This window comes from Nyctereutes procyonoides, unplaced genomic scaffold (genome assembly GCF_905146905.1).
Source record: "Nyctereutes procyonoides isolate TBG_1078 unplaced genomic scaffold, NYPRO_anot_genome, whole genome shotgun sequence".
Lineage (NCBI taxonomy): Eukaryota > Metazoa > Chordata > Mammalia > Carnivora > Canidae > Nyctereutes > Nyctereutes procyonoides.
Window position 1 is genome coordinate 28583161 of NW_026575126.1, and position 27786 is coordinate 28610946.

Here is a 27786-nt window from a genome sequence, read left to right on the forward strand (position 1 = left end):
CTAGGAGGACCATTTTGGTGCTTCACTTTCTAAAAAGTACAGTAAGGAAAGTAGGAAAACATAAAAATTGTAAGTTAGATATAAAAACATTCCATGACTGATCCCTTCCTTTTTCCTGAGAAATGATGGAGAGAGGAAAGAAAAATGTCATAATGGTTGAATTGTATGTTGTGAAACTACCATCATGTTTTTCTTTGTCTTTTTTATAAACCCAGGGCATCCTTACCTGTATAATACCAATAGATAGGAACAAACGCAGCTCTTCAGGTCAGATGAAGGAATAACTGATATTCTTTTACTGTCAAATCCTTAATCCCGCTTCCAGTTTCTATCCATTTCCTCATTTTTTTTCCCTCTAACATTACCTTAGGCATCAGAACTTTTTTTTTTTAGGAGCACAGAGAGGACATTTCATAAAGTTTGGAGAGCAGTTTGGGATCAGGAAATATATCCTAGAAGGGGTGACACTTGAGACTTTAAAAAAAGAATAGAAGCCAGAGTAGGGCAGTTTAGGAACATTCTAGGCAGAGCTGACAGCATGAACAAAGCATAAAAAGAAGGAACAGCCAAAAGTAAAGTGCAAATGTGTTTGTTTAGAGGGCTTAAAATATGGGACTCCTGGGTAGCTTCATTGGTAAAGCGTCTGCCTTCAGCTCAGGTCATGATCCCAGGATTCTGGGATTGAGCCCCACATCAGGCTCCCTGGTCAGTGGAGAGTCTGCTTTTCCTTCTTCCTCTGAACCTACCCACTGCTTGTGCTCTTGCTTGCTGTCTCTCTCTCAAATAATCTTTTTTTAATCTTTAAAAAAAGGGGGGGGGGCTTTAAATGTGAAGCGAGAATTGATAGGAAGGGCAGCTAGCTAGGCGAGGCAGCCATTTTAAAGAGTTTACATTTAATCCCCAAGGTATTGAGGAGCTTTTATGGGATTCTTTTAATGGGGAAGGGATTATAAAGAATGGTTGTAGTCGTTATCTAAGGATACATAACAAATTATACAAAAACCTAGTAGCCAAAATAACAGGCGTTATCTTATAGTTTATCTTGGCTCAGGAACCTGCTCATAGCCAACAAGGCTCTCTGGCTCAGGGTCATTCATAAGGTGGCAGCCAGGGCTACAATCATTCCAAGGTTCATCTGGGAGAGAATCCACTTCTAAGCTCACTGAAGTGGTTGTTGAAAGTATTGAGTTCCTTTTGTGCTATTGGACTGAGGCTCTCCATTCCTCTCCAGAGGCATCCTGCAGTGCCTTGTCACTTGGGCCTCTCTGTAGAATAGCTCAGAGCATGACAGCCAAGAGTGAAAAGAGTGAACAAGATGGAAGGCGGCAGAGTCTTTTAATCTGATTTTAGAAGTGTCATCTTGTCACTTTTGCTGTACTTTTTTCATTAGCAGCAAGTGCAAGGTCCAGTCCACACTCAAGAGTAGAGGATTACACATGAACATGAGTACTAGGGAGGCATGGGCCATTGGGATCCATCTTTGAAGCTGCCGATCACAGTGGACTTGAAATAAGACTAGAGGCAAAAATGGCCCACTTGGGAGGCTATTATAATAACCCAAGTGAAGATGAGATTATTGTAGACGTGTAGTAGAATGAAGGGGAGGGAATGGAGTCAGGAAGTATTTAGGATGTTACATCATGAGAACTTGGTGATTTAGAGCATGGGAGTTTTAAGGGAGAAGGAGGATTGAAGGGTGGCATCTAATGATTCTTAGCTCTTAATCTGACTAAAGAATGTTTTCATTTTGAATGTGACTTAACCTATCTGCATTGAGTTTTTCATCTTCACTACTGCCATTCCCTCCACACTTCTTGTCTTTCGGATTTTGTCTCTTGATATTGCTTCACTATTTCTTTTCTTTTTTTTTTTAAGATTTTATTTATTTATTTGTTGATGAGAGACAGAGAGAGAGGAAGAGAGATAGACAGAGGGAGAAGCAGGCTCTTTACAGGGAGCCCAATGTGTGACTCAATCCCCAGACTGGGATCGCACCCTCAGCCAAAGGTAGATGCTCAACCGCTGAACCACTCAGGCATCCCTGCCTGCTTCACTATTTCTTCACTATATCCAGTGAGACACCAGTTATTTCTCTCAGTATCTGTTTGATTTTCCTAGTTGTTTCTGTTCCTGTCTTACTCATTATCCAAGTACTTATCACTGTGCACAGAAAGTGTGGGAGTGGACTTGTAATTGTTTCCCTGTAGCCATTGCCTATCTTCAGTCTAGATTTCTCAAGCATCTAATATTTATATACCTATCATTGATTTAACCAACAGGTATTTATTGTGGGCCCACTTTCTGCCCAGAACTTTACTTGGCTTCCTTGGGAATATAATTGTGAACAAGACGAACACTGTCTCTGTTCTCATTGTCTTCGTTCTTTTAATGTCTTCTTTTCCTTTCCACCTGTCAGAAATATCACTAAGTTTGGGAGTACCTGGCTGGCTCAGTCACAGGAATATATGACTTTGATCTAGGGGTCCTGAGTTCGAGCCCCATATTAGGTGTAGTGGTTACTTAAATAACAATTTCTTAAAAAAGAAATATTACTAATTTGTGTGGTACATTTTAACTTCTGCCTTTCTTGAAATGTATATATGTTCCTTTTATATCCATCTCCTACAGCTGTAACTAGGAGGGGTTTTACTTTGGAAATTTTGAGATTCTCCAAGTGTAAAAGAGAACACTAGCTTAAGCTATTACGTTAAGGAAGCTATGTCTGACCTTTCTCTCAGTATGGGTAGAGCAGTGCCTTGCCACCCTGACTCACTGGAATCATGTGGAGAGCTTTTTAAAACCAGATGCCTTGACCTTCTCTGAAAGATTCTGATCTAATATGTCAGAAATGAAAACAAATAAGAGTAAGGTGAATTTGATGTCTAGATACTAAGAGAACTATTGCATTAGAGTCACTCTCATCATTATACTGTTAATTGTTTCTGTACATTTATCCAAATAGCTTAAAGCAGTAATTTCCACATACTGCTGGAAGACTAGCTGCATCAATACAGACATTTGGGCCCTATCACTAAAGGTGTTGATACACTTAGATCTGTGGTTATATCCAGGCTTCTGTATTTTTTATTTTTTTAAAATATTTTATTTATTCATTACAGACACAGAGGGGGCGGGGGGGTGGGCAGGGACACAGACAGAGGGAGAAGCAGGCTCCATGCAGGGAGCACGACATGGGACTAGATCCCGGGTCTCCAGGATCAGGCCCTGGGCTGAAGGTGGCGCTAAACCCCTGAGCCACCCGGGCTGCCCATGTATTTTTTAAATCATGAAAGAAGACTGATATAAATTTTTAAAAATTAAAGAAAAATAAGGGATACCTGGGTGGCTCAGCAGCTGAGTGTCCGCCTTCAGCTCAGGGTAAGATCCTGGGATCCAGGATCAAGTCCCACACTGGGCTCCTAACGGGGAGCCTGCTTCTCTCTCTGCCTCTGTCTGGCCTCTTTTTCTCTGTGTGTGTCTCTCATGAATGAATAAACAAAATCTTTAAAAAAATTTTTTAATTAAAAAAAGACTGATATATAATTGAGTTGTAAAAATATTAGATGAATGGATTGATGTACCATATTAATTTTTTTGTGTATTCCTTTACATGCTATTCAGTTACATACATGTAAATATTTGATAAACATTAAGGACCAGTCAGCCATGATATGCCTTATGGATTACTGTGGAAGATTCTGGCCAATTGAAGCCATATTTTAGATAGCAGTTGAGTAACTGCTATGTTTAGATTTTTAGATGTTCCAATACTATTCAGTAATATGGTTTCGTGTTTTATACATTGATGCATTTTATCTGGCTCTTTTATTTAAGAAAAAACTTAGTGATCACATGAAAAATTTAGAAAGACTATCTGCTTTTTCCTCATACTGTTCTGATAAATCTTGTTATATTCTAATATAGAGAGTTACATTATTACTTTCTTGCAGAATAGGATTGTCAGAATGTAGCTTTAATAAATTTTTTCTTTCTTTTCTTTAGTGTTATTCCTCTTTTAAGAGAGTCTGTTGGAATATTAATGCAGAGAACTCCTCCATTGTTGGAAAATACTCTGCCTCAGTGCTATCAGAGGGTAAGTTTCAGAGCTTCCAAACCATTAGATTTTATGTTGTTTCCAGGCTCTTAGGGTTTTTAACTTTTACAAATATGGGTAGCATATGTGTATAATTTAGTATTTCTTCCAAGATTGAATACTAACCATGAGTGCCATTTATACAAACCAGAATAAAATCATTGGAAAATATTGAGCTTTACTAAAGAAAATGTGGTAGAAATTGTCCTCACTTAGAATTTGAACAGTTCTTTTAAAATATAGATACAAATTCCAGATGGTATAAGTATTTATTCAACATATTTTTTTGAGTTCCTACTTCGTCTCAGATATCCTAATAAGGTACTAAGGGTATAAGGAAGGATAAGCAAGACAGACGGTGTGTCTGTGTCAGTGTTTACGATCTAGTGGGGAAAAACAGGCACTAAGCAATAAATTGATAAATAAGAAAATATCCATGATAGTTACTGTAACTGAAATAAAACAAAGTCATATGGTAGACATGGATGATTACCTTAGATTCACTCAGGAAGTCATATTAAAGAAAACTGAAACCTTGATGACAAGAAGGAGCCAGCCTTACGAAAATCCTGGAGAACAGTGTTTTCAGGCAAAGGAACACTTTATGCTAATGCAGAAGTTCTACAGCTGGAACTCATTTAGAGTTGTGAAGAACAGAAGAAAAAGCCACTGTGGCTAAAGGATTATCAATAAAGGGATGAGTGGCTGGAAAGAATGGGGCCAGATCGTACAGAGGTTGTGGTCTTACTAGGAGGTTTAGATTTAATTTTAATCCAGTGGGAAGTACTAGAAAGCTTTTAGGCAGGGAGAGTGTCATAAAACTAATGTTTTTAAAAGATTATTCTGCTTGCTACTGGAGAACAAATTCTAGAGAGAATGAAAGCAAAGAAAATCAGTTATAAAGCTCTTGTCATCTAAGTGGGGAGAAATGGTGGTTAGGACTACAGAGGGAGTAGTGAATATGGAGGTAAGGACACATCTGGGATAAATTTTTAGAGATGGATTATATTAATGGAGGGGAGAAAAAGTGTTGACTGTCAACTAGGTAGATGCTGGTACCATTTGCTAGGGTTAAGGTTGTGTTGATGCAGGTTTGAGGATGGAAAATCCCCTCAAATCAAGAGTTCTATTCTGGATATGTTAAAATTGAAATGCCTGCTATATTCCCAGGGAAAATGTCAGTGAAGTAGTGGGATATACGAATCCGGTGTTTTAGAGACAGATTAATACTAGGAAGAGTTTTGAAGCATCAATAAGTGAATAATTTTTAAAATATGAGGATTATGTGAGATTCCCTTGGGAGAATTAAGCTATCTTCTTTTTAGCTCTCCTTTCAGCTCCAGGTTTACAGCACAGGTGGTGGAAAGGCAGGAAAAGGAGTGGCTAGGAAGGGAGCTGGAAAACCAGAAGAGCGGAGTCTCTCAGAGCTGAGGAAGGAAGCAGTAGTCCACTTTCTGTAGAGCAAGCAAGGTAGGAATGGAGAGTAATCATCAACCGACTTCGTGAACTCAGCTAATGACCTTGATGAGACCAGTTTCAGAGGAGTTTGGAGAGGAGAGCATGATTTGAGTAGCTTAAGGAGAAAATGAATGGTAACTACAGACAACTCTTTTAAGAAGTGTTGTTGTTAAAGGAAGCAAATAAGTGAGTTGGCAGCCTGAGTATGGACGTAGTATCAGAGCAGTGGCTGTTTGTTTTTAAAATAGGAGATTCTAGAGTAGTGCTATCCCATAGAACTTTCCCCAATAACAGAAATACTGTATACTCTACACTGCCCAGTATGAAAATCACAAGCAAAATGTGGCTGTTGAGCACCTGATGTAAGGCTAGCACAACTGATTTTTTAATGTATTTTAATTCTCATAAATTATTTAAACAGCCATATGTGTCTGGTGGTTTCCATATTACACAGTGCAGTTCTGGAGCATGTTTGTTATTGATAGGAAAGGGCCATCCTAGAGAAAGAAATTGATGATACGTTAGTAAAGTTTGCCAAGAATGAAGCTCTTGAGAAGATGAAAAAGGATTGAACCATGGGTACCTGGATAGCTCAGTCAGTTAAGCAGCCAACTCTTCATTTCAGCTCAGGTCATGATCTCAGGGTGGCGGGCTGTTTAAACTCCGAGTAGGTACAGAGCCTTTCAGATTCCCTCTCTGCCCCTCCTTCCTGCCTTCCCTCCCCACTTACATGCTCTCTCACTCACTCTCTTAAAAAAAAAAAGATAGAACCAAAAGCACTGTGAGAACTATTCAGTGTAGATGGGAGCCAGGGATGGCATATCCCTGGAAGAGAGGCAGAAAGTGCTGACATATTTGAGGATCAACTGGTGGATTTGGTGGTACAGGATAAGGGATTTTTTTTTTATGTACTTCTGTTTTATCATTTATAAGGGAGTGTAATCAAAAAGATTAGAATGCCAGAGGAAAAAGGAGAAGGTGTAAAAGGGGTTTTTTTGAGATAGGGAAACTGAATTGTTGCCCATTTGACATTTGGGTTATGATTTTAAGGTAGGGTAGTCATCATAACTGTGGAAGAGAAAGGGGCAGTTTATGGATGCTTACTATAAGCTGCTCCCTGTACTAATTGTTTTGTGTATATCATTTCTGGTCTTCATTACATCCACACAGGCTAAGTTTTATTTTTCTTTCTATAGTAAAATTGAGGTTTAGAGAATTTAAGTAACTCATGCAAAGTCACAAATGCTAGTGGCTGGGCAGCCCGGGTGGCTCAGCGGTTTAGTGCCTGCCTTTGGCCCTGGGGCGTGATCCTGGAGTCCCAGGATCGAGTCCCACGTCGGGCTCCCTGCATGAAGCCTGCTTCTTCCTCTGCCTGTGTCTCTGCCTCTCTCTCTCTCTGTCTCTCATGAATGAATAAATAAAATCTTAAAAAAAAAAAAAAAAGCAAACAAATGCTAGTGCTGAACCAGGATTCCAGTCCATATCCATCTAATTCGGAAGCTCATGCCCTTTCTATTTTACCCACTGTCAGAATAGGAAAAGCTTCTATAACTATGCTTTCCCCTATTTTTTAACTTGAGGAGAGTTAAAGCCAGTTTGTATAGGAACATTGCTTAGTCTTAACTACAAGAGGACTTGCATTCTTAGAGGCAGAAGAGCTCTATTTATATTTAGTTGGTTGTTTCATTCACAGAGACCATCCCATGAGGATGCCATTCAGAAAAATGTAGGGTGATAGCAGGTTCAAGCCACTATGTCATCAGAGTCCTGAAAGAGAAGAAGTCCACCTTGACCTTTTCCCAGTAAAAGCATTTTAAAAAGGGCACAGTGGGTGTTGTCTCAAATTTCCTACCAACTGCTTAGGAGTTTATAGAAAATAATGCCTATATTCATCAAATTCTGATAAAAATGAATATGTTTGTTAGATCTCAGTTCAACTTTTTAATTAACATCCCAAATAGGCTGCTTAAAAATTAGAGAATCTCAGAATTGAAAAGATCTCATCTTTTTGTTAATAGGTATTCTAACAGGTGTGAGGTGGTATTTCATTGTGGTTTTTGACTTGCATTTCCCTGATGATTAGTGAGTTGAGCACCTTTCACTGTTGGCTATCTGTATATCTCCTCTGGAAAAAATGTCTATTCTGATCCTCTGTCCATTTTTCAATCAAATAGTTTGGTTTTTTACTATTGAGTTGTGTGAGTTCTTTTTATATTTTGTATATTAACCTCTACCTTTTCAGGGGTTTTTTACCTTTTCAATTTTTAATGGTCTTTCACATTTTCTATTTTTTTCTCGTAATGGCATTTTCTACATTTCCAGAAACTTATCCATTTTGTCTGGGTTTTCAAATTGTGGGGTTTTGTGTGTGCGTGTGTGTATTATATATATACTGTATATTGTATATATATTATACACACAATTTACCAAGCACTTACTTGGGTTAGGCACAGTTTTAGATGCTAAGGATACAAAACATAAAAAGAATAAAAATAAATCCCTGCCCTTATCAAGCTTAAGTTCTGCTGGAGAGACAGGCAATAAAAAATCTAAATGATAAATGAATAATGCAGTGTGTGAGATTATGCTCCATAAAGCAAAACAAAGCAGAGAAACATAAAAGTGAAAACATTATTTTAAGTAAAGTAAGAGAATACCAAGAGTACGAGAGTTACAGTAACTGACTGAGAAGATGACATCCAAGTAAAAAACCCAAACAAAGTGGACTGAGTAGAAATCTGGAAGGAAGGACACTTCAGGCAGAGGGAATGGCAAGTGCTCCGAGGCACGAGTGTGCCAGACTTCTCAGCCAATGGTGAGGAGGCTGGTTTAGCTAAGGAAGAAGGAGCAAGGGGACGCGGAGTAGGAGAGCATGTGATTAGAAAACAAGCAAGTCATGTGACAACGGGTCCATGTAAGTCGTTGTGCACGCTTTGATTTTCATTCAGAGTAAGGTGGGAAGCCATTGGAGGATTTTTGAACAGACAAGTGGCAGCATCTGACCTAAAGTAGCAGGATCGCACCAGGGATACTGTGAGGAGAATAGATGGGAGAAGTTCCAGACCAGAGACACACCGGGTTTACACTACAATATTATTACACTGGCTCTGTTATAATAATCCAGACGAGAGATAATGCTGCCTTCAGCTGGGCTGATAGCAGTAGAGGCGGTGAGAATTTGTTTGGATTCCACTTTTAGTGGAGATACTTTGTATATTCATTCACAAGCTACACATTCATATAATATTCCCTTTTATGGTTTTTAAAATCCGTTGTTTGTAGCCGTTCTCCTTTTTTCATTCTGCTTTCTGTTTTTGTTTTTTAACCTCCATTGGAATTTGTCTTGTCAGTGGTTGTCAGCCTTCGGTTATGGAAACTGTAAGGAACCACTGGAAACACTGAGAGATGTCCCTCTTCTTTTTGTTGTTGCTTGATTCAGAGAAGGGTGTATGTTGGCATTTAGCTCCTTGGGGGCTTGGGGATGCAGAGGGTCCTGTAGTTTCTGACACAGGGAAGAACCGTCCTGTTCAAAATATGTTCCATTTGAGAAGCACTGACTTCTCTACTTCCTTGATCTTCCAAAGAACAAGTTTTTTGATACTGTAAATTCTGATAGTTTCTAAATCTCTGGACCATTGATTTCTGTTATTTCCTTCCTTCCTATTTCTCTGAGTTTACTGGGTTGTTATTCTTCTCGTTTCTCAGCTCTTTTGTGTTTATACATGTTCTCTGATCAATGTACGTGAAAATGTAAATTTCCATCTAGGAGCTGTCTCAGCTGTACCCTGCAAATTTTGTGATTATTCACAAACACCTGCCATGGCACATAATAAGTACTCAATTAGTATTTGTTAATTAATTAAAGCAATCTCTGACCCCTCCTTTGAACTAGGGAATAGAATCTGTATTTTCTGATATATTACATAATAATTTAATAGTATTATAGTTAATAATCTAAATAGCAATTTACCGAACTATGGAATAATAATAATAATAATAAAACAGCATACATAATAAAATGAGGGGGCCCTTGTATTTGATTGCAATGTTCATATCTGCCTTTTCTGTTTCAGGTGCAGCAGTTGCAAGGAGTTTACAGTTTACAAGAGCAGCACTTCTGGACCTTATGTTCCGATGTTTACGTTGGGACCTTGAAATTAGTAGTAGCCCCTGATGCTGATGCCAGGTGGATTTTAAGCCAAACACATAATATTTTTACTCAGGTATGACTTTTTCATTAACTTCTTAAGGATTTTTTAATTTATCTGATCAAATATTTACTACATAACATATTAAATATATAAATATGTTTATTTATCTTATCAAATATTTACTACTTAACATATTAAATATATAAATATATTTAAATTTTTTTATAAATACATATTTTTAAAAATATATATATGCATATATATATATATATATATATATATCTGTACGCACAATGCTGTGAGGAAAGCATAAAAGTACCTTTTTCAACCATACAGTCAAAATTGGGAATTCTTATTTTAGTTCTTAAGATAGTCCTGTTCTCTCATTATGCTGATTTGAATTCCTTTAAGAAAAAGTAGATTCTCCTTTACTGTATATCCTTTATAAGACATATTAAATACTGTTTAAAGCCAAGAACTAAAACAACCTTTGGAATGAGAATAATGCCTTGTCAGTGGCTTTAGCTAAAAGTAGATAGACTATGTTAACGTCTTTTGTGTGATAGCAAAGCCATAGTTCTGTGTAATTTAAAAGCTTAATATGGAAAAATAAATAAATAAAAGCTTAATATGCTGTTGTATTTGGAATCAATTATTCAATGAATGCCTACAGCCAAATTATTTTCACTCGATGCTTATGCTGTCATGAGTTGACATAGTCATGTGACTGATAGTCAATTTAAGAGGGATATATGTTATCCTGTATCTGTTGGAAGAATAAGAACATCATGTCAAGAACATCTAGGGAGAGAGTGAGAGAATACAAATTCTTTTTTCATTCTAGTTTACTAGAAATATTTGGCGAAAAATCTAGCCAAACTTATCTAACACACAGATCTAAGGAGGAACTGTTTCCATGCCTTAAAAATCTGTGCTTAAAAACTGGGGTGTGCCTCTTGATGTGATGCAGTGAAAGTGTGTGGTTCTTTTGCCAGAAATGGTTAATGTGAATCTAATCACTAGCAAACAACCAGACAAATCCAGCTTGTAGAAACTTCTCTAAGACTGTTAGCCTAGATTCTTACCAAGTATCATTGTCATGAAGGGGCAGGGGGGAACGGTGGGGGATTATGCTAGATTAGAGAAGACTTCACAATTAAATTCAATGTGTTATCCTTGATCGAATCTTAGATTGGAAAAAAAAAAACCAGGCACAAAGGAAATTATGGGGGTAATTGGGAAATTTGAATATGGACTATGTAATAGTTCATAATAATCATGTAGGTATGATAATGGATTGTGGTTATCAAAGAATGTTCCTATTCTTAGCAGATCCATGCTGAAGGATTTAGTGGTAAAGGACCAGTATGTCTAATTTTCAAATATTTCAGCAGAGTAAAAAGATTACAAATAAATACACTTACAGAGAAATAAAGGAAATGTAGCAAAATATTAGCAACTGGTGAATATGGGTGATTTTATTTTTTCAAAATAAAAAAGTTAAAAAAAATTAAAACTTTGGAGGCTCCTCATTGCCACCAGGATAAAACCCAAACTTTTTAGCATGACCCAAGTAACTCTTGAGGCCTCCTGCTGTTCATTCCCATATACTTCATACCCCTCCAGATTATTTATTTTTCTGTGTGGGACAAAGATCCTACTCTAACATAGAGGTCCAAGTCAGTTTTTCTCTCTCTGAGGCCTAGAGACCTCTCTAAACCACATTACTTTATCTTGTGATATACATATTTATCTGCAGGTTTCTTCCAAACATCATCATTTTGCATTCCCAATGCTTAGAAAAATGTGCATGTATAGTAGATTTGTTGAAAAAACAAAGTCTTAAAACTGTATTTGGCCAATACCATCTTTACTGCTAAGTATGGAAAAATATGGTTGGGTTCCCATTCGTCTTTTTAGCCACAGCATGAACCGATCATAATGATACACAGAAATAGAGAGCTTGACAGAGACAGACGTGTAGACAAGAGGAGAGGGAAAGGATGAGAGGAAGAGAAACAGGACACACCATATTTTCAGACACGGACAACAGAACATAATATGCGTTTATTAATTTTTTAAAGGTTTTATTTATTTATGAAAGACACACAGAGAGAGAAGCATAGACATAGGCAGAGGGAGAAGCTGACTCCATGCTGGGAGCCCAATGTGGGACCTCATCCTGGGACTCCAGGATCATGCCCTGGGCTGAAGGCGGCGCTAAACCGTTGAGCCACCCAGGCGTCCCTAATATGCTGTTTAAATTCAGGATCTTAGCATAAATTAAATGATCTCTCTTCTCGAATAATGAGAAAGGTATGGTTACGTTCCTTTGGGAATAAGTAATGAAATAATTTTGTGTGTAGACAACAGCAAGACTAGCTGCTACAAAGCAGTATACTGGTACCACTTACTCCAGAATTTTAAGAGCTGGGGCTCAGTGGTTTAGCGCCACCTTCAGCCCTGGGCGTGATCCCGGAGACCCAGGATGGAGTCCCACATCGGGCTCCCTGCATGGAGCCTGCTTCGCCCTTTGCCCGTGTCTCTGCCTCTCCCTGTGTCTCTCATGAATAAATAAATACAATAAAATAAAAAAATTAAAAAAAGGAACTGGGTCTCTTCTTGAACAGACATGCTAAGTCTGCATGACTTCCATGTCTTCGGAACACATGCAAGAGCTTCACAGTGTGTCTCCGGCCTTCTCATACCTTCTTCCTGTTTTAGAGGCAAGAAGAAAATGTGGCTGCAAATAACCTTACTTTTCACTGTCATTTCTACATCATCATTCTCTCCTTGACCTTTGTCTCCTAGTTATCAGAGTCCTTCCATCCTCCCAGTGTGAGCTTCTGTTGACCTCCAGGCCATGCCACCGTCACTCTTTCTGAGGCTTGCGCACTGAGTCATGGTTTTCCCTCTGAGAACTAATTCCATTATGTCTAAGTTTAGAAATGCACAAGCAGCCGTGTCTGTGCTCAGGAACTGCTGAAGTTGTAACTGAAGTAGGTGGAGGGGAGGCTCTTCTGGTAACATTAGACATCGTGGCTTTTAAAATGGCCTGATCTGAAAGTTTATTCAGCTGCTTCTTTGGTTTTGGAAACTGTATTTGGGTTTTGAAATTTTTAAGCCCTGAAAAATATTTTCAGCCTTCTCATCAGCCAAGGTCAAGCCCGCTCTGTTTCATTCCTTGTAGAGCAGAGGGCCTGGCAGTGAAGATGGGTTAACCAATTTTTTCCGGGGGGGGGGGGGATCATCCTCCTAATGACTTTTAATCCGTGCCATTAATGATTTTTTTAAAAGATTTTATTTGTTTATTCATGAGAGACACAGAGAGAGACACAGAGACATAGAGGGAGAAGCAGGCTGCTCCAGTGGAGCCCAACGTAGGACTGAATCCCGGGTCTCTGGGACCATGCCCTGAGCTGAAGGCAGACACTGAGCCACTAGGCGACCCCTGTTAATGATTTTACAGCTGCTCAGGGATCATGGTTTCAGTTCTGACCTATGCAGGAATGAAGTTCGAAGGACCCAAAGAGGATTTACTCAGTAACAAGTTCTACCTTTTGGTTTTATGGCATTTTCAGGTATCTTTCTTATAACTGAGCTTAAATCAGAATTTAAGTCATAGTTTTTGGTTTAAAAAGTTGTACTTGGGACGCTTGGGTGGCTCAGGCGTTGAGCATCAGCCTTTAGCTCAGGGTGTGATCCCGGGGTCCCAGGATCGAGTCCCACATTGGGCTTCCTGCATGGAACCTGCTTCTCCCTCTGCCTGTGTCTCTGCCTCTCTCTGTGTGTGTCTCTCATGGATAAATGACTAATGTTTAAAAAAAAAAAAAGTTGTTCTTGTTCAAATAGAGATATGAAAATAAGTTTAAACTGAAAAGACTAACCTCGGCTTAAGAATTTCAAGTTTGTATTCTGTTGATAAAACTGTAAGCTTCAGGACTATTTTAGAACTGTCCGTTTTATTCTCATTTTCTATGGTATCAGCCTTTAATGGCCAGCTAAGGCTGTGTGTGCATGAATAGAGTAAAACAAGTGAATTGGTGAATTTAGATTCCTTCGGGGTTATTAGGTAAGGGATAATCCAATTTTTAAACTACAGGGTTTTCTTTTGGCATAGAAAAAGTTCTCTCTCCCATTCTCCCCTCACTAACTTTTAAAAATGAGTTCTTGGTTGGGAATTGATGAAATACAAAACTTATCTTTTATATTTAGTCTATGAACAGGAAGAGAAAGTAGGATACTGGATTAAGATGGCAATTTAACCTTTTATGGGTCTCTCAAACTTGCTGATATCATCTGTTAATTTTTTTAATATACTGTTTTGTTAGAAATACTGTTTGAAGAAAAATCTCGAATGTACTTCCGCTTCATTGCCCTCTTCAGTTCCACAAAGCAGAGAAGACAATCCAGCCTAAGTCATGCTATTTACTCCCTGATAGGACTTCGGTCTTGGTTTCTTTCATCTCTTCTCCTCTCCTGCCTATTTGTTTTGCATATTATAAATCCTGAGCCCCCAGCTTCCTGCTGCAGCTTTTTGTGGCCTATCCACTAGCCTCAAAATAGAATTCACCCTGATACCCAGGAAGGAACCAGAAAGCCTCCTCACATGCCCAAATAGGAGTTCCCCAAGTTTCAGGAACCTCCCCGTCCTCCAAGCTGCTGATCCCTTCCTGCCGCCGGAGCTTGGGCAGCGGGTGGGAGAAGCTGCCGCCACGCTCGCGGCTTTCCGGGCTGTGGAAGGTCGTCATCTTTCCTAAGTGGCAGGGTAAGCGTCCGCCTGCCAGCCCTCCCCTCCCCCCTCTCCTCCCGTTTCCCCCCTCCCCTCCCCCTCCCGTTTTCCTTCCCTCCCCTCCCCGTTCCAAGTCCCTTCCCCTCCCCCCTCCTCCCCTCCCCCTTCCTCCCCTCCCCCTTCCTCCCCTTTCCCCTCCCTTCCCCCTCCCCCTTCCGTTCCCTTCCATTCCCCCTTCCCTCCCCTCCCTCCCCTCCCCCTTCCGTTACCTTCTCCTCTCCCTCCCCCTCCCCCATCCCCTTCACCCTGGGTCTGCCAGAACCCAACCTCCCGAGGAGGCGGCGCGAACAGCTTGGGGGGGAGGCCAGCAAGGCCCTGGGCTTGTGGTTTGTATTAATCCGAGCCTCGAACCCTCGCTGGTCGGGCTGGTAGGTTGATAGAGGCGGGGGGGGGGGGGGGTTCAGCTGGGCCCTCGGGGAGCCCCCCCCCCCCAGCGCTGTAACCGCTGCCCCGCGCCTCACCCGCGCCTCGTCCCGACAGGTGCTGCTGTTCGCGGGTCACGGAAGGAAGCCGGGCCCAAGCTGCTGCTCGCAACGTGTAATTTTGTCACATTCACTCACCGTTTCACTAATTCCGAGATGGTTTAGGTTTCACACGGAAGACTAAGGCAATTTTCAGGACCTCATTTTAAAAGCGTAAAGATTAATGTTACATGCTCGGTCAGAAACTAAAGTAGAACGTTTCTGTGGAATTGTTAGTATAAACCAGTAATTTTCTACAGCCGTATTCTTGTGTATTTTTCTTTTTCCTTTCTTTTTTTTTCTTTTGCTTCTGATTTGTTTTCCTTTCCACAGCACTGAATTGAATATTTATAAGCTTAGGGCACCAAGTTAATATTTATTTTCTTAGGAGCCCGTGTGTTTAAAAGAACAGGCTTGGGGCACCTGGATGGCTCAGCGGGTTTAGGCGTCAGCCTTCAGCTCAGGTCATGACCTCGGGGTCCTAAAATCGAGCCCCACATTGAGCTGAGCAGGGAACCTGCTTCGCCTTCTCCCTCTGCCTCTGCTTGCTCTCTTTCTGTCTCTCTCAAATAAAATCAAATAAACAAAACCTTTAAAAAATTATAGTCTTAACGATTTTAAAAAGTGTTGCCTGAATTATGGTTTACATTACTCTCCTGGCCTAAGACACAATGAAGATGATATGGTTTTCACTTTTTAAAGAAAGGGCTTTTAAAGACCGGGCTAGGCTCTGACTCCTGGGGCCGTCCCAGTGGTACCCAGTGGTACCAAGTTTGACGCAACCAAGACCTGTTCGGATCTGCTGAAGTAGTTGTCTCGTATTTATGGTCTGGATAAACTGTATAGAAAACCTAGTTTGCACTCAGGGAGGAGGTGACTCACTATGGGATTCTTTGGAAATTCTGCTTCTCTCTCTGCTTTGAAGGACATTGAGAAAGGAACATGGGAAGCTGGAAAACTTGAAGCCATCCCCCTCAGGACAGCTGGCTGAAGCAAAATGACTTTTTCTGTCAGACTGAGCTTTTATGTAAAGCGGTAGCCCCTCAAGGGAAAGATATAAGCTTGAGTAATTAACTCATGATTATGCAAAGAACAATTTACCTAGCCTCTTTGTTTTTCCTCTTTTTTATTGCCTTGGGCTAACCTCATTTCTTATTATCATCTTCATTGTATTGAGGGGGGCTGTGAGGGAACGGCAGGCACAGTAATAGGAGCCCAACTTATTTTGACCATTTTACTTTCATCAACAATTTTGTTAAGAGAGAAAAGGAATTAAGCCAATTTATTTGGGCAGTAGCTGTTTTTTGTTTTTTTCTTTTTTCCTTAGAGTTAGATACACAAGAATTTCAAAGAAGAGTTCCTTAGTTATTTTGGAGACCATCTGCAAAATCAAATAGACTTAGGATGAATCATAATAATTTTTAATAGCCTTTTATAGCATATGAGATCCTTTCTCATATATTCACATATAGTCCTTACAGTGGTGCCTGAGATGTAACATGGGTTTATTAAATACTTGTCAAATTTTGGATAAACATATAACAGTTTTGTGAAATAAGTAGACTTGGTATCTTTCAATGCTTTTAAAATGAGAAAAACTAAGGTTTGGTTTTAAATCTTAGCTCAAAAATCATACAGATATTAAGCTCTTTTTTTCCTGCCATAAGCCTCTTCAAGGAAAGGCTGCTATTAAGTTAGTTTCCATAAATTTGAAGAACAAATAATTTTGAGTAACAACTTTAACTTGACCACAGCAAGGATTTTTAAATTTTATTTTCTTATTTTTTTAATAAGGAAAGAAAGCTAAAATGTTTTCTATGTTAGTGACCTTCTAGGGTCTAACCAGCTTTTTATTCCATTTGAATATTCTCTGCTCTTCTCAACACATTCATTAGTGTTGTACAGAGCCCATCCATTTATGCTAGGATAAAAAAGAAGTAGTGTTGATAGATTTTTATTCCCCACTCTGGTTTTTTTTCCCTTTCCATTAATATTCTAATTTACCTTTCATTCTATGGTACTGAAAAGAAAAAGCTTATTATAGCTACTGTATGCTTTAATTTTTAATTTTAAAAAGTGATTTTTATTTGAAAGAAGGAATTTAGTAGAATTTCTGTTCATCCAATAAACAACATTTATTGATCACTTATTATGTGCCAGGCACTATTTGAGATGCTAGGAGTCAGCAATGAAAAAAAGACAAAATCCTTTTTTTTTTTTTTTTTTTTTGTAGAGATTACATTATATAATGGGTGAGCCACACTGAACACAGCAATGGAAGTGATGTAATGTGGTCAGATTCTGGGATTGTGCTATTTGAAAGTAAGGCAAGCAAGTTTTTCTTAATAGGTTGGGTGGTGAGAGAATAAAAGGTCTTTAAATTATAACATAAAGGATGGAACTGTAGAAGATATAAGATCACCAGGCTTGAGGGGAGGAAAGAGTTTTGTTTGGCTCTGTTTTTTTTTTTTAATTTTTTTTATTTTATTTTTTTTATTTACGATAGTCATACAGAGAGAGAGAGGGGCAGAGACACAGGCAGAGGGAGAAGCAGGCTCCATGCACCGGGAGCCTGACGTGGGATTCGATCCCGGGTCTCCAGGATTGCGCCCTGGGCCAAAGGCAGGCGCCAAACTGCTGCGCCACCTAGGGATCCCTGTTTGGCTCTGTTTTAATCCTTGTCAGACACCCAGGTAGAACTGTCAGGTAGATGGCAGGTGGGTTGCGGTGTGGGAGTGTAAATAGGAGAGGTGTGAGCATACACACAGATGGTGCCAGAGGTCTGGATACTAGATGACATCAGATAGGGAGCAAATGTAGAAAAAGAAGGAATCTGAGTACTGAGCCTTTGGGTATTGCAGTGCTTAGTGCTCAAAGGTAGAAGGAAGAACCAGCAAAGGAGATTGAGGAAGACTGATAATCGAGGTAAAAGGTCATCAGCGAGTGTTCCCCAGAAGCCAAGCCAGAGAAAGCGTGTCAGTTGGAGAGAGTGAGCGCCTGTGTCCTTGTTGCCCATAGAGTAAATGCTAAGAGGCCCGACGGATGAGCACCGATCTGAGCAACTTGGAGGTGACCTTGACAAACAGCTTTGCAAAGTGGTGGGTGGCAGTAGTTCGGTTGAAATGTGTTCAAGGGAGAAGAGAGAAAAGGAACTGTAGGCAGCAAATATACAAAAATAATATCGGAGAGCTGGGAGCAATTTTGAGAGCAGTCCTTGAACAGCAGGTTCATATCCAAAACTGAAGAGAGGCGTTAGAATGTGAAGTAATTAAATAACCAACAGATGGTCATACTTAAGTATTTACTAAGCATCCATCCCAGGAAAATTGAGACTGGATCGATACATGATTTTAGTAGCCAATTAGGCAAGCACTGTTGTGTTCTCTAACAGAGTGATAGAAGCTGCTCATTGTTCCAGATTTCACTTGGACACGGTTTGTAATCAGTAGCGTGGCTTTCTTCTGTAGAGGTAAATGGAGGATCTTTTTGCAATTATGAATGTACTTATTTCTAAGATAAAATTACTGGCCCTTTCTGATGAAAAATGGAGAATTATTTTCCAGAGGCAGAAAAGAAAAATAATGCTTTCCTTTTTCAAAAAAAAAAAAATGAGATTGTTTTCTATTACTTTTCTGAAATGTGTAGTCTGCTATTGGTTTGTCTGATTTTTTTTTTTTTTTAACTTTTCAGGCTGGAGTGAGACAGCTTTATGTACAGATTGACTTTGCAGCCATGTAATGAATGAAAAGAAATGATCCTTTTTGGGGGACCTGATGTTTCCGGTACTGTACAATCCAAAACCTTGTACCTAGCTTTTTAAAACAGAAAAAATCATCACTCTAATTTCCCAGCACCAAGTAGGCCAGGTAGCCTCAGCAGTTGGTGCTCTGCCGGGAGCTCATGGCTAAGGGATCAGAATTAAGAGGATCTCTCCTGGACTTTTGGTTTTGTCTTTGTGCTCTTCCCTCCAAATCATTTTGATTTCTGAGGTTTGCAGTTTTGTTCCAGGGTGTTACTTTTTATTTGTTTACTTTTTTTTTTTTTTTTTTTTTTGGTCATTTCAAAAATGCCCTTACTCCTAGTCGTCATCCTAGCCAGTAAGAATTCAACTGATGGGCTTGCAGTCATCTGGAAATGTCTTCACTGAAGCTGCTGGAAACCACTGCTTTCATTTCCACAAAACTAGTGTTATTAAAAAAAAAAAAAGAAATGGATATTGTTTTATATATAATGTCACAATGGTTGACATTCTTCGGTATAATCTTATGTTTGTAAAATTGTTTGTACCTTGCAAACTTAAGAACCAAACCATATTGGGTTTTCAAAGTGCCTTTGTATCAGAAAATGTATTTGCCAGCATAAAAATGTACCATCAAAGGTCATGCATATGTTGTTTTTTTTTTAATGGATGGTTCTATAATCTGTACAAAGTAAGACTTAGTAAGTGATGTATACAGATTGTGTACTTCCAGCATAGGTTTAACTATATGAAGTTTCCTCTTATTACTCTATGTCATCAAAAACACAAGGTGTTTGGCTTTCTAAATCAATTATCACATTAAATTATTCTGTGGACTGTGTTTTCAAAACTTTGCAAATGCATCTGTTATATAGACGATTATTTTGACTTACTTAAAGCATCTGCTAAGTCCCAAATTTCTCTGAAAGCTACTGTGTCTGTGAAAACTTCCCTATATGTCTCCTTGTTGTTTTTATGGGTTTTATTTTATTTTTTTAGGTAGAGAGGAGAGAGACAGAGCAGAGGGGCATAGGGACAGAGGGAGAGAGAGAATCTTAAGCAGGCTCCACACCCAGTGCAGAGCCCCACAGGGGGCTGGATCTCACAACCCTGAGTTCATGACCTGAGCTGAAATTAAGAGTTAGATGCTTAACTGACTGAGCCACCCAGGCACCCCTGTGGATTTTATTAATGAAAGGTGATGTAGAGTGAAAACAGAAATGGTTGTGATGTTACTTTGTTTTTTCATTCTTCAAATGCCAAGTCATTCAAATGCCAAGTTTTATTTTCTGGTGCAAGCATTGTACAAATACAGTTGCTTTAAGAAATCCTAAAAGCAGCATTTTATTGAGTTTGAACTATTGAAGATACAGATCAATTGTGAAAAACAGGTGTCTTAGAAGTTAATAAATAAGTTGATTTCTAGGTTCTTGTGTATTTGAAAAATAAAATTGTGATTTGAGATGACAGGTGCTTGAACAGTCAGATATTCTGTTTTTGAAGAAATATTGATCTGGATAGACATATACCCATTGTTCTTCATTTTATCATAATGTATGTTCCCTTTTAACTTTAAAAAACTGAAAATTCTTTGGGAGAAAAAACTCTGTAGGCTGGAAACAATTGTTCAGAACATACACCCATGATCCTTTTCTCACCGAGGAGGGAGAAATCACTGTTGATTTTGTCTCTTTCTCCCTGTTTCCGATCTACAATTTATGAACTAAAGTGTATTAGGAAAACTAGACAACTTTCTTTATGCTTCTCTGAACTGCTGTGGATTACTACGAGCTGTTGACAGCCTCCTTTTTGCAGATTAAGCAGTATTCTCAAAGCCTCCTTACTTACTGCCAGCCAGTTCTAAAGCTAAGAATTCCTGCAGTAGAATGTGTTTAACTAAGACAGTTGTTGCGACATTTTAGGAGGGAAAGTATACAAGGCAGTGTCCTGGCCGTGTGCTGCTTTTTCATTGTAAGTGTAAGTGGTCATTTGGGATTGTGCGTCCGCTTCAGAGCAGAGCCTGATAGAGGCCTGGGAGAGTCTGTGGGTTTTGGCATATTGTGGAAAATGCTTGGATGTGTGCCTTTATTTTCTTTTCTTTCAAAGATTTTACTCATTTATTCATGAGAGACACAGAGAGAGAGAGAGAGAGGCAGAGACCCAGGCAGAGGGAGAAGCAGGCCCCCTGCAGGGAGCCCGACGTGGGACTCGATCCCGGGGCTCCAGGATCGCGCCCTGGGCCGAAGGCGGGCCCTTCAACCGGCTGAGCCCCCCGGGCGGCCCTGGATGTGTGCCTTTAAAAGCCGATATGTAATCGTACGGATTGTTCACATGTGGAGACGGGGCTTGCCCTGGCCTGTGACCGTGCCCAGTGCGTAGTGAAGCTGCAGTTCTGCTTTTCCTCGAGCCCTCCCGTCCGCGAAGTCCTCGTGGCAGCAGGCAGCCCCTGACTGTGCTCGCGGGACACAAGTGCTCGGGCGTGTGCTTCTGCCTCTGATACGGCCGAGCGCGCCTGCTGTGGAACTCCAGCTCTGCACCTGTTCTGAGAGGTTTCCAGCTCCTGTCATTTGGCAGGTTGGCGTCGACTTTTATGCTTTAATTAAATGTCCTGAAACCCGTGTGCGCGGCAGTGACAAATTAGTGTGCGAAAAAGCAGTTTTGTTCTCGTTCTAACAAACAGTCTGCCTTCTAGGTTTTGGCACAGACCTACCGCTCACGTGGATAATTCCACTGACAGGTGCTACCCGATGTAGTAGATGTGAGATGCTCTGCCGTTGAGCTAACTTTTGGGGCAGCGGTGGGCGCGGGGGCTCTCCGTAGTTCTGCTAGTATTTGAAACATCCAAATATTCTCTGGAGAACAAATTTGTTTTGCTGCGGGAGAATCACCTTGCTAAGTAAACATCCCCAAACCGAAATAGACCTACGTTAGCTCTGTGTCTTAAAATCTGGGCTGCGCGCTCGCAGGCCTTGCGGTGCGCAGGACGCCGCCTTGCTGCCCCTGCTCTCCCTCCTGTGAACCAGGCTGGCTCTGCAGAGGCCCGAGGCAGCAGGAGCTCGGCATCGCATCTCCGAGCCGCCGCGCCCACACCAGCCAGCAAAATACTGGGCCTGGGCACCGTCACAGAGCAGCCCAGGCGGCCACTCCGAGGCGGGTGCCCAGCGTTCCACAGCGTTTTCACCTACTATGGAATAATCCGTTTTCTAAAGATTATTAATACGGTGGCATCCTCCTACAACGCTGGCACGTAAGATCAAAAATACTTGATTGCTTAACACAGAGTTTTACATCTGAGGGACTGTCCTTAAAAGCAGCCTCGTTCTACCTCTCATTTTACAGATGAGAAAAATGAAGCCCAGAAATGCTGTCATTTACTCAAGGTCACAGAGGTAATTAGTGGCAAAGCCAAGACCAAAATCCAGGTCTTCTGACTCCAAGTCGAGTTCTTTCTACTCTACTGTGCTGCCTCTCAGTGTAATATTTGCCTTTCTGTAAATGTGATGAAAAAGCATTTGTAAATAAAGGAAAGCTGACCTCCATTTTTGGTACATTAAGGCACTTTATAAATGGAGTTTTATTGTCTTATTTTTCATAAGTAATGACGAGGTTTAGAATATTATTTCCATTACGAGGTTTAGCATATTCTTTATGGAAGATATAATTTTTGTACTCCTTTACTTTTTTACTCTTATGAAACCAATTCCTGATTTTTAAAATATGATGACATCTGTGCTTTGGATACTTTTAACTTGGGAGTGAATTTTTCTGTTAATTGCCCAAGGCTAAGTCCAATTTAAGGATTGCTTAGTTTTCTTTATTTTGTATATATTCTGTGAGCTGGTACTTTTCAGAAACCAGGCTAATTCTCACAGGTCAAACCATTTCAGTCTTGACACTTTAGTTTTCACTTACCGGGGCTTTTGGATTTTTGACATTCTCAGAGCCACACAAAATTGGGCATTAAATGAAATACAGAACAAAACAAGTCTTTTAATTCAATAGAATGCCAAATGTTAAATTGCTTACTTTCAACAAGAAAGCATTACCTTGATAAAATTGAACTTTTTTTCTGTCACCATCTTCAAAAAAGAAATTATTTTCCAATTCATAGAGCTTTGGGGAAAAATTTTATTTTTTGAAGAATACTCATTAAAAGTTTTATTAATGGAAGAATATTGTTTCAAGACAAGACCTACCAGAAGCCTTAGTGATCCAGATCTCTACCATCGAGAGATAGACTTACATACAATGAAAAAGTATGTATCAAAAGTATCTGCAGAGAAGTATAGTTATATTTAAAGGCCAAATAGATGTCAGTCTTTTTGATAAGGGCCTCTTTGGTTTGTGTCCAACCATTTCCCGACTACAAATTATATGGAAAGGGTGGGAGTCCACCTTCATTAAGTATTCCTGTGTCTTTGTGTGGCCTTTGCCATGTCGTTGTCACATTTGAAATTCTCACATTTCAGTAAAGAAAGAAATCTTGCCTGCTTTTATGATTGACAGAGCATTTTCAAATACCTTCCCTGGGGAAGGAATTCATAACCACATTTTACAGATGAGGAAGCTGTTGTAGGAGAATTTAAATGACTTGCCTGAGGGATAGCCAGTGGTAATGCACTGACCTTAAATCCAGTGCTTTTTCTGATGACTACTCTGTTTTATGTGTGTCTTCTACAGTGGTTTAGAGATCAAAGAAGTTGTAGCACATTTGAACAGACTCTTCAATAAAATCAGCAAACAATTACCGTGACAAAATTAATTATGGGGTAGCAGTTGTTCCATATACATGGCTTAAACTCATTCCTTCATTCATGCTCTCCTGCTTATTTCCATATTTCCTACCTTTGCATTGAATTTAAACTGTGCGGACTCAAAAGAGTAAGCAGATCTCCTTTAAGTATGTTTAAAACCTTTAAAAAAAAAAAAGTTGTATTGATGTTCACAGTAAGCTGCTTAAAAGAAGGGACAGACTCTGAAGAGTCCTTGCCAGTGTAAGTAAGTAGAAACTGAGTTCATCCTGGCTAACAGAGATTAATTTAATTGATGAGGGAATTAGCTTTCAAGAAGTACAAATAATTTTTGCTGCTTGAGAGGGACCTGAGAATGTACAACATTGCATTTCATAGACACCTTTTCCAGGAAGAAATCTGTTTCATAATCAGTAGTAATCTATGCTTAATGATAGTATTGAACTTTGAACGTTTCCCATGGCTTTGAAAATTTAGAATCTGCAATTCTGATGATGTTGGAAAGGTTGTAAAAAAGAATGTCTTTGTCTCATCATCTATTGCATTATCCCCAAATTTAGTATGAACTCACATGCACAGTAAGTGCTGGTTAACTGGTGAGTAAATACTGTAGATAGTAGCGGATACAAACGTAAGGGCTGGGGCCAGATAGAACCAGTAATTTATTGTTTATTACAGAAGATGCCTCAGCTTTTCTTTGGCATTTTTGCACAAATAAGTGACTTCGTATCCACTTTGGCCATTTTTTTTCAAGGAGCCCTGTGAGCTGTTTCTCAATTTTAATCCAGGAACAGTAGACATACAGAGATGTGATCCATGTTGTTGGATAGAAATTTGGCAAAACTAGGACTTGTGGAAGCTCAATGTGGAAGTCACTTGAATTTTTACATTATGTATTGCCAAATGAGACACCACACTGCCTCCTTGGTTTCTGTGGAAAATTGCCATATTTATATTATTACTTTAAGGATCTGCATAGAACATACCTTGTTTCATTCATTCCCGGATCTATTATTATCCAAAACTCCTTGAGTGGTGTATCATGAAGGTGCTTCTATAAAAACAAACACTACATGTATTCATTTAGTGATTTAAATATTCCTAGAATAGTTTTTATCCTTTTTTATTTCTTTTTCCCCTCTGAATGCTAAATTTTAGTACACCCTATATTTCTTATTTTTTCATCTCTCTTAATTGCTGCTGCTACGGTAAAATGTGCCCTTTACTAGTGAAAAAAAAAAAGCTTTATTCTGAATCTTAGTATTTGAATTTTGTGTATGTACCACATATCATGCATCAGTTAGCCTCAATGAAGATTCTATTTTGAACTAGATGTAACCTGTCAAGAGTTTGCCAAGTAATCCCATTGCTTCCTCCAACGGCAAAAATTCAGTGATACTTCTTCTCAAGTGGTATTTTGCCCCAGCACTTTTGAGTTTGATCAGCAAAGAGAATGGATCTTTTATATCAGAAATACTGTGAATTAAAAATTGCCAAATCCCTTCTCAGTATATTCTAAAAACCCCTACAACACTTTACCTCCCTGTCTTTAATGGTTTCTAACTATACGGCCAAGTTTAAACTTGGGTTTGGTTCCCTTTGGTGAAGATTATGGCATCAAAACATTTCTAAACAAACGTCTTGAGTACAAGGCTAGATTGGAATGTCAGATTTCTAGGACTGTGTTGTAATTTGGTTTGAATGTGCTTAAAGTGAGCAATTATAATTTGCCTAAGTATAATACAACAAATCCATCATGTATATTCCACTTTTTTCTACTTGAAGGCATTCATGTATATATTTTAACTTCAGATGTATTTAAAAGAATAAACAATTGTATCAAAATTCTTCCAATAAAATTTGTTTCAAAACCTTCACCTGAATTGTGTTGTATCAGTTTGATAAATTGAAAAGAACATCGTGAACCTAACAATGATTGGAATCAGTACTGGGGGACTTAAGGAATGAAAGGGAAAGAATGGTGTTCAGGACCAGGAAACAGGAGAACTACCTGAGGGAGCAGGTGCTAGGAGATTGGAAAGGTCTTAACCTTCCTTTTTTTTTTTTTTAATTTTTTTTATTTATTTATGATAGTCACATAGAATGAGAGAGAGAGAGGCAGAGACACAGGCAGAGGGAGAAGCAGGCTCCATGCACCGGGAGCCCGACGTGGGACTCGATCCCGGGTCTCCAGGATCGCGCCCTGGGCCAAAGGCAGGCGCCAAACCGCTGCGCCACCCAGGGATCCCTCCACTTAACCTTCCTTATGTGAAGGTCCCCTTGTGGCTCTTATCCATTTTTTAAAAAATATTTAAATTCAATTTGCCAACAAATAGTATAACACCCAGTTTCCTACCCATTATTTTACCTTATAAACACATCTCACGGTATTTATTTCTAGATATTTGCATTAACCCCAAATTGTTCTTTTACCTCATCCTCTATGCATGACCTCAATTTATAGGAAACAAAGGCCAAAACCAGATATGAGCCTTTGTTATCTTTCCAAATTTTTCCCTCTGATCTGAAGCATTAAAAAAAAATAGCTTCTCCACCCTAGATCTCATTCCTCCCACCTTCTCAGACATATTCTTTTAGCAAAACAGCCTATCAATCTCTGCCTCACAATATGGGCTTTATACTTGGTGCATCTGCCGTTGAATACTTTCTGTGGTCTGACTGTGCTTCTGATGTGTTCTTTCCACCATTTCCATAGCTCCTGCTAACATGGTTTCAGTCTTTATTTTTTAGAAGTTAATCAAAGGCCCTCAGAGGCTTACTTCTCGTCACATCTGCGGCAGAACTACTAACATCTCAAAATCAACAAAGAAAATAAACTTTTTCCACCCAAATCTCTTCTCAACTACCAATTTCTGTCAGAATCCCTTACATAATTCTTGGAAATCTAAATATTGTTTTTGTCCCTTTCTTTTACTAAATTCCCTGTGGCAAAGTCCTTCCCTTCATTCCTTTGAAATCTTTTAAATTGCCCTTTTCCATCCCCACTGTCTTATTCTAGGGTGTCATTGATGACGTGCGGTCGCTATGTGGAACTACATAGCTTCCCAGGCCTGGCTTAGCCACCTCCATGCACCCCTCTCCCAGCCATCAGCACAAACACATTCTGGCCTTAAGGCAGGAAATAGGAGGAATTTCTGCTGAATCAGACCTTTGCCCAGGCACTCTGAAAACATTTCCTCTAGCCTGGCTTCCTGATTACCTTCTGCTGGCCCTTCTGCACACTGGACTTTGACCTGTTAGATCTAGAGCACCTGCCAGGGACTCCCTGCCTTTCCTGTGTTCTCTAGAATTAGCCTCTGGCCTAAGGAAACTCTACAGTGACCCTCACCACTGCCTCAGAGCAGCCTACTCTGTTTACATTCTGATTTAAGCAAGTTACTTATTATGATACTTCACTACCTAATCTTTATCTAGACCTTAGTTTCCTTCCCCAAGAAGCCACCCTGTGTTGTACTAAGTGAGCTTCTCAGTTTTCACTTTCAATCCTCCAGCTCAGGAATCTGGAGCGGTTCCCTAATGCTCATCAAATACAAATTCCTCTGAACAACTTTAGAAACTCATAATGCTTTTCCTTTCCTCCTTATCCAGTCTTATTACCCACAGTATGACAATAAACTTATCATTACTCTAGGCCAGAGAAACAGCAGACAGGGAGAGGCCAGCTGGTCCAATAGATGTAGACAGAATGAGCAATTTAATATTTTTCATTCTGTAAAAAGGACGGAAATTTAAGACAACAGTATTTCAATGGGATTCTAGTTCATTCAAACAATCTATTGGTTCATTCAGCCCTATTTCTAGGTTAAAAAAAAATGTCTACCATAAAGTTCAGGCTTAGCACATGCTGTTAACATTTAAGTGTATATTTCAACTTTATCTGCTAAATTCCTAAAAACCAAGTGAAGTAACAATGGTAACAGTAAGATCATACTCCAATGCATTGAGTCTGGCACACTTTAGGCAATCAAAATTTACTGGAAAAATGGATGAATTTAATAAGTTTAATTCCTCCTGGGAAAATGGTTAATGTAAAAAATTCTTGTAAGAGCCACTGCTAAAACCAAAGGATTAAAAACAATGCAAAAACAAAAGCATTCAAAAGAATATTTCATGAATGTAGGCAGAAATAGTATTTTAAAAGGGTGACACTGTATAAATAAACACGAAATTCAGATTCACATTCAGTTATAGTACAGTTTTACAGCAATTAAAATCTTGCCATTTGGCTCGGACTTTGGAAATATCATACCACTTCCAAAATGATAAGTAAAATAATATCTAATGAGCCATCACTGTTTTCCCACCATAGGCATTAATGTT

The 27786-nt window shown here is 39.4% G+C and overlaps 1 protein-coding gene across 1 annotated transcript in view; it reads left to right on the forward strand.

The window, feature by feature from the left end:
• SLC30A7 (solute carrier family 30 member 7) overlaps positions 1 to 25322 on the forward strand; it is a 94130-nt gene extending 68808 nt beyond the window's left edge. The window contains exons 9-11 of the mRNA XM_055340193.1: positions 4003 to 4093; positions 9625 to 9774; positions 18646 to 25322. Of these exons, the coding sequence (XP_055196168.1) occupies positions 4003 to 4093; positions 9625 to 9774; positions 18646 to 18693 (289 nt within the window). The 3' untranslated portion in view covers positions 18694 to 25322. The remainder of the gene's footprint in view (positions 1 to 4002; positions 4094 to 9624; positions 9775 to 18645) is intronic.
• The last annotated feature ends 2464 nt before the right edge of the window (positions 25323 to 27786 follow it).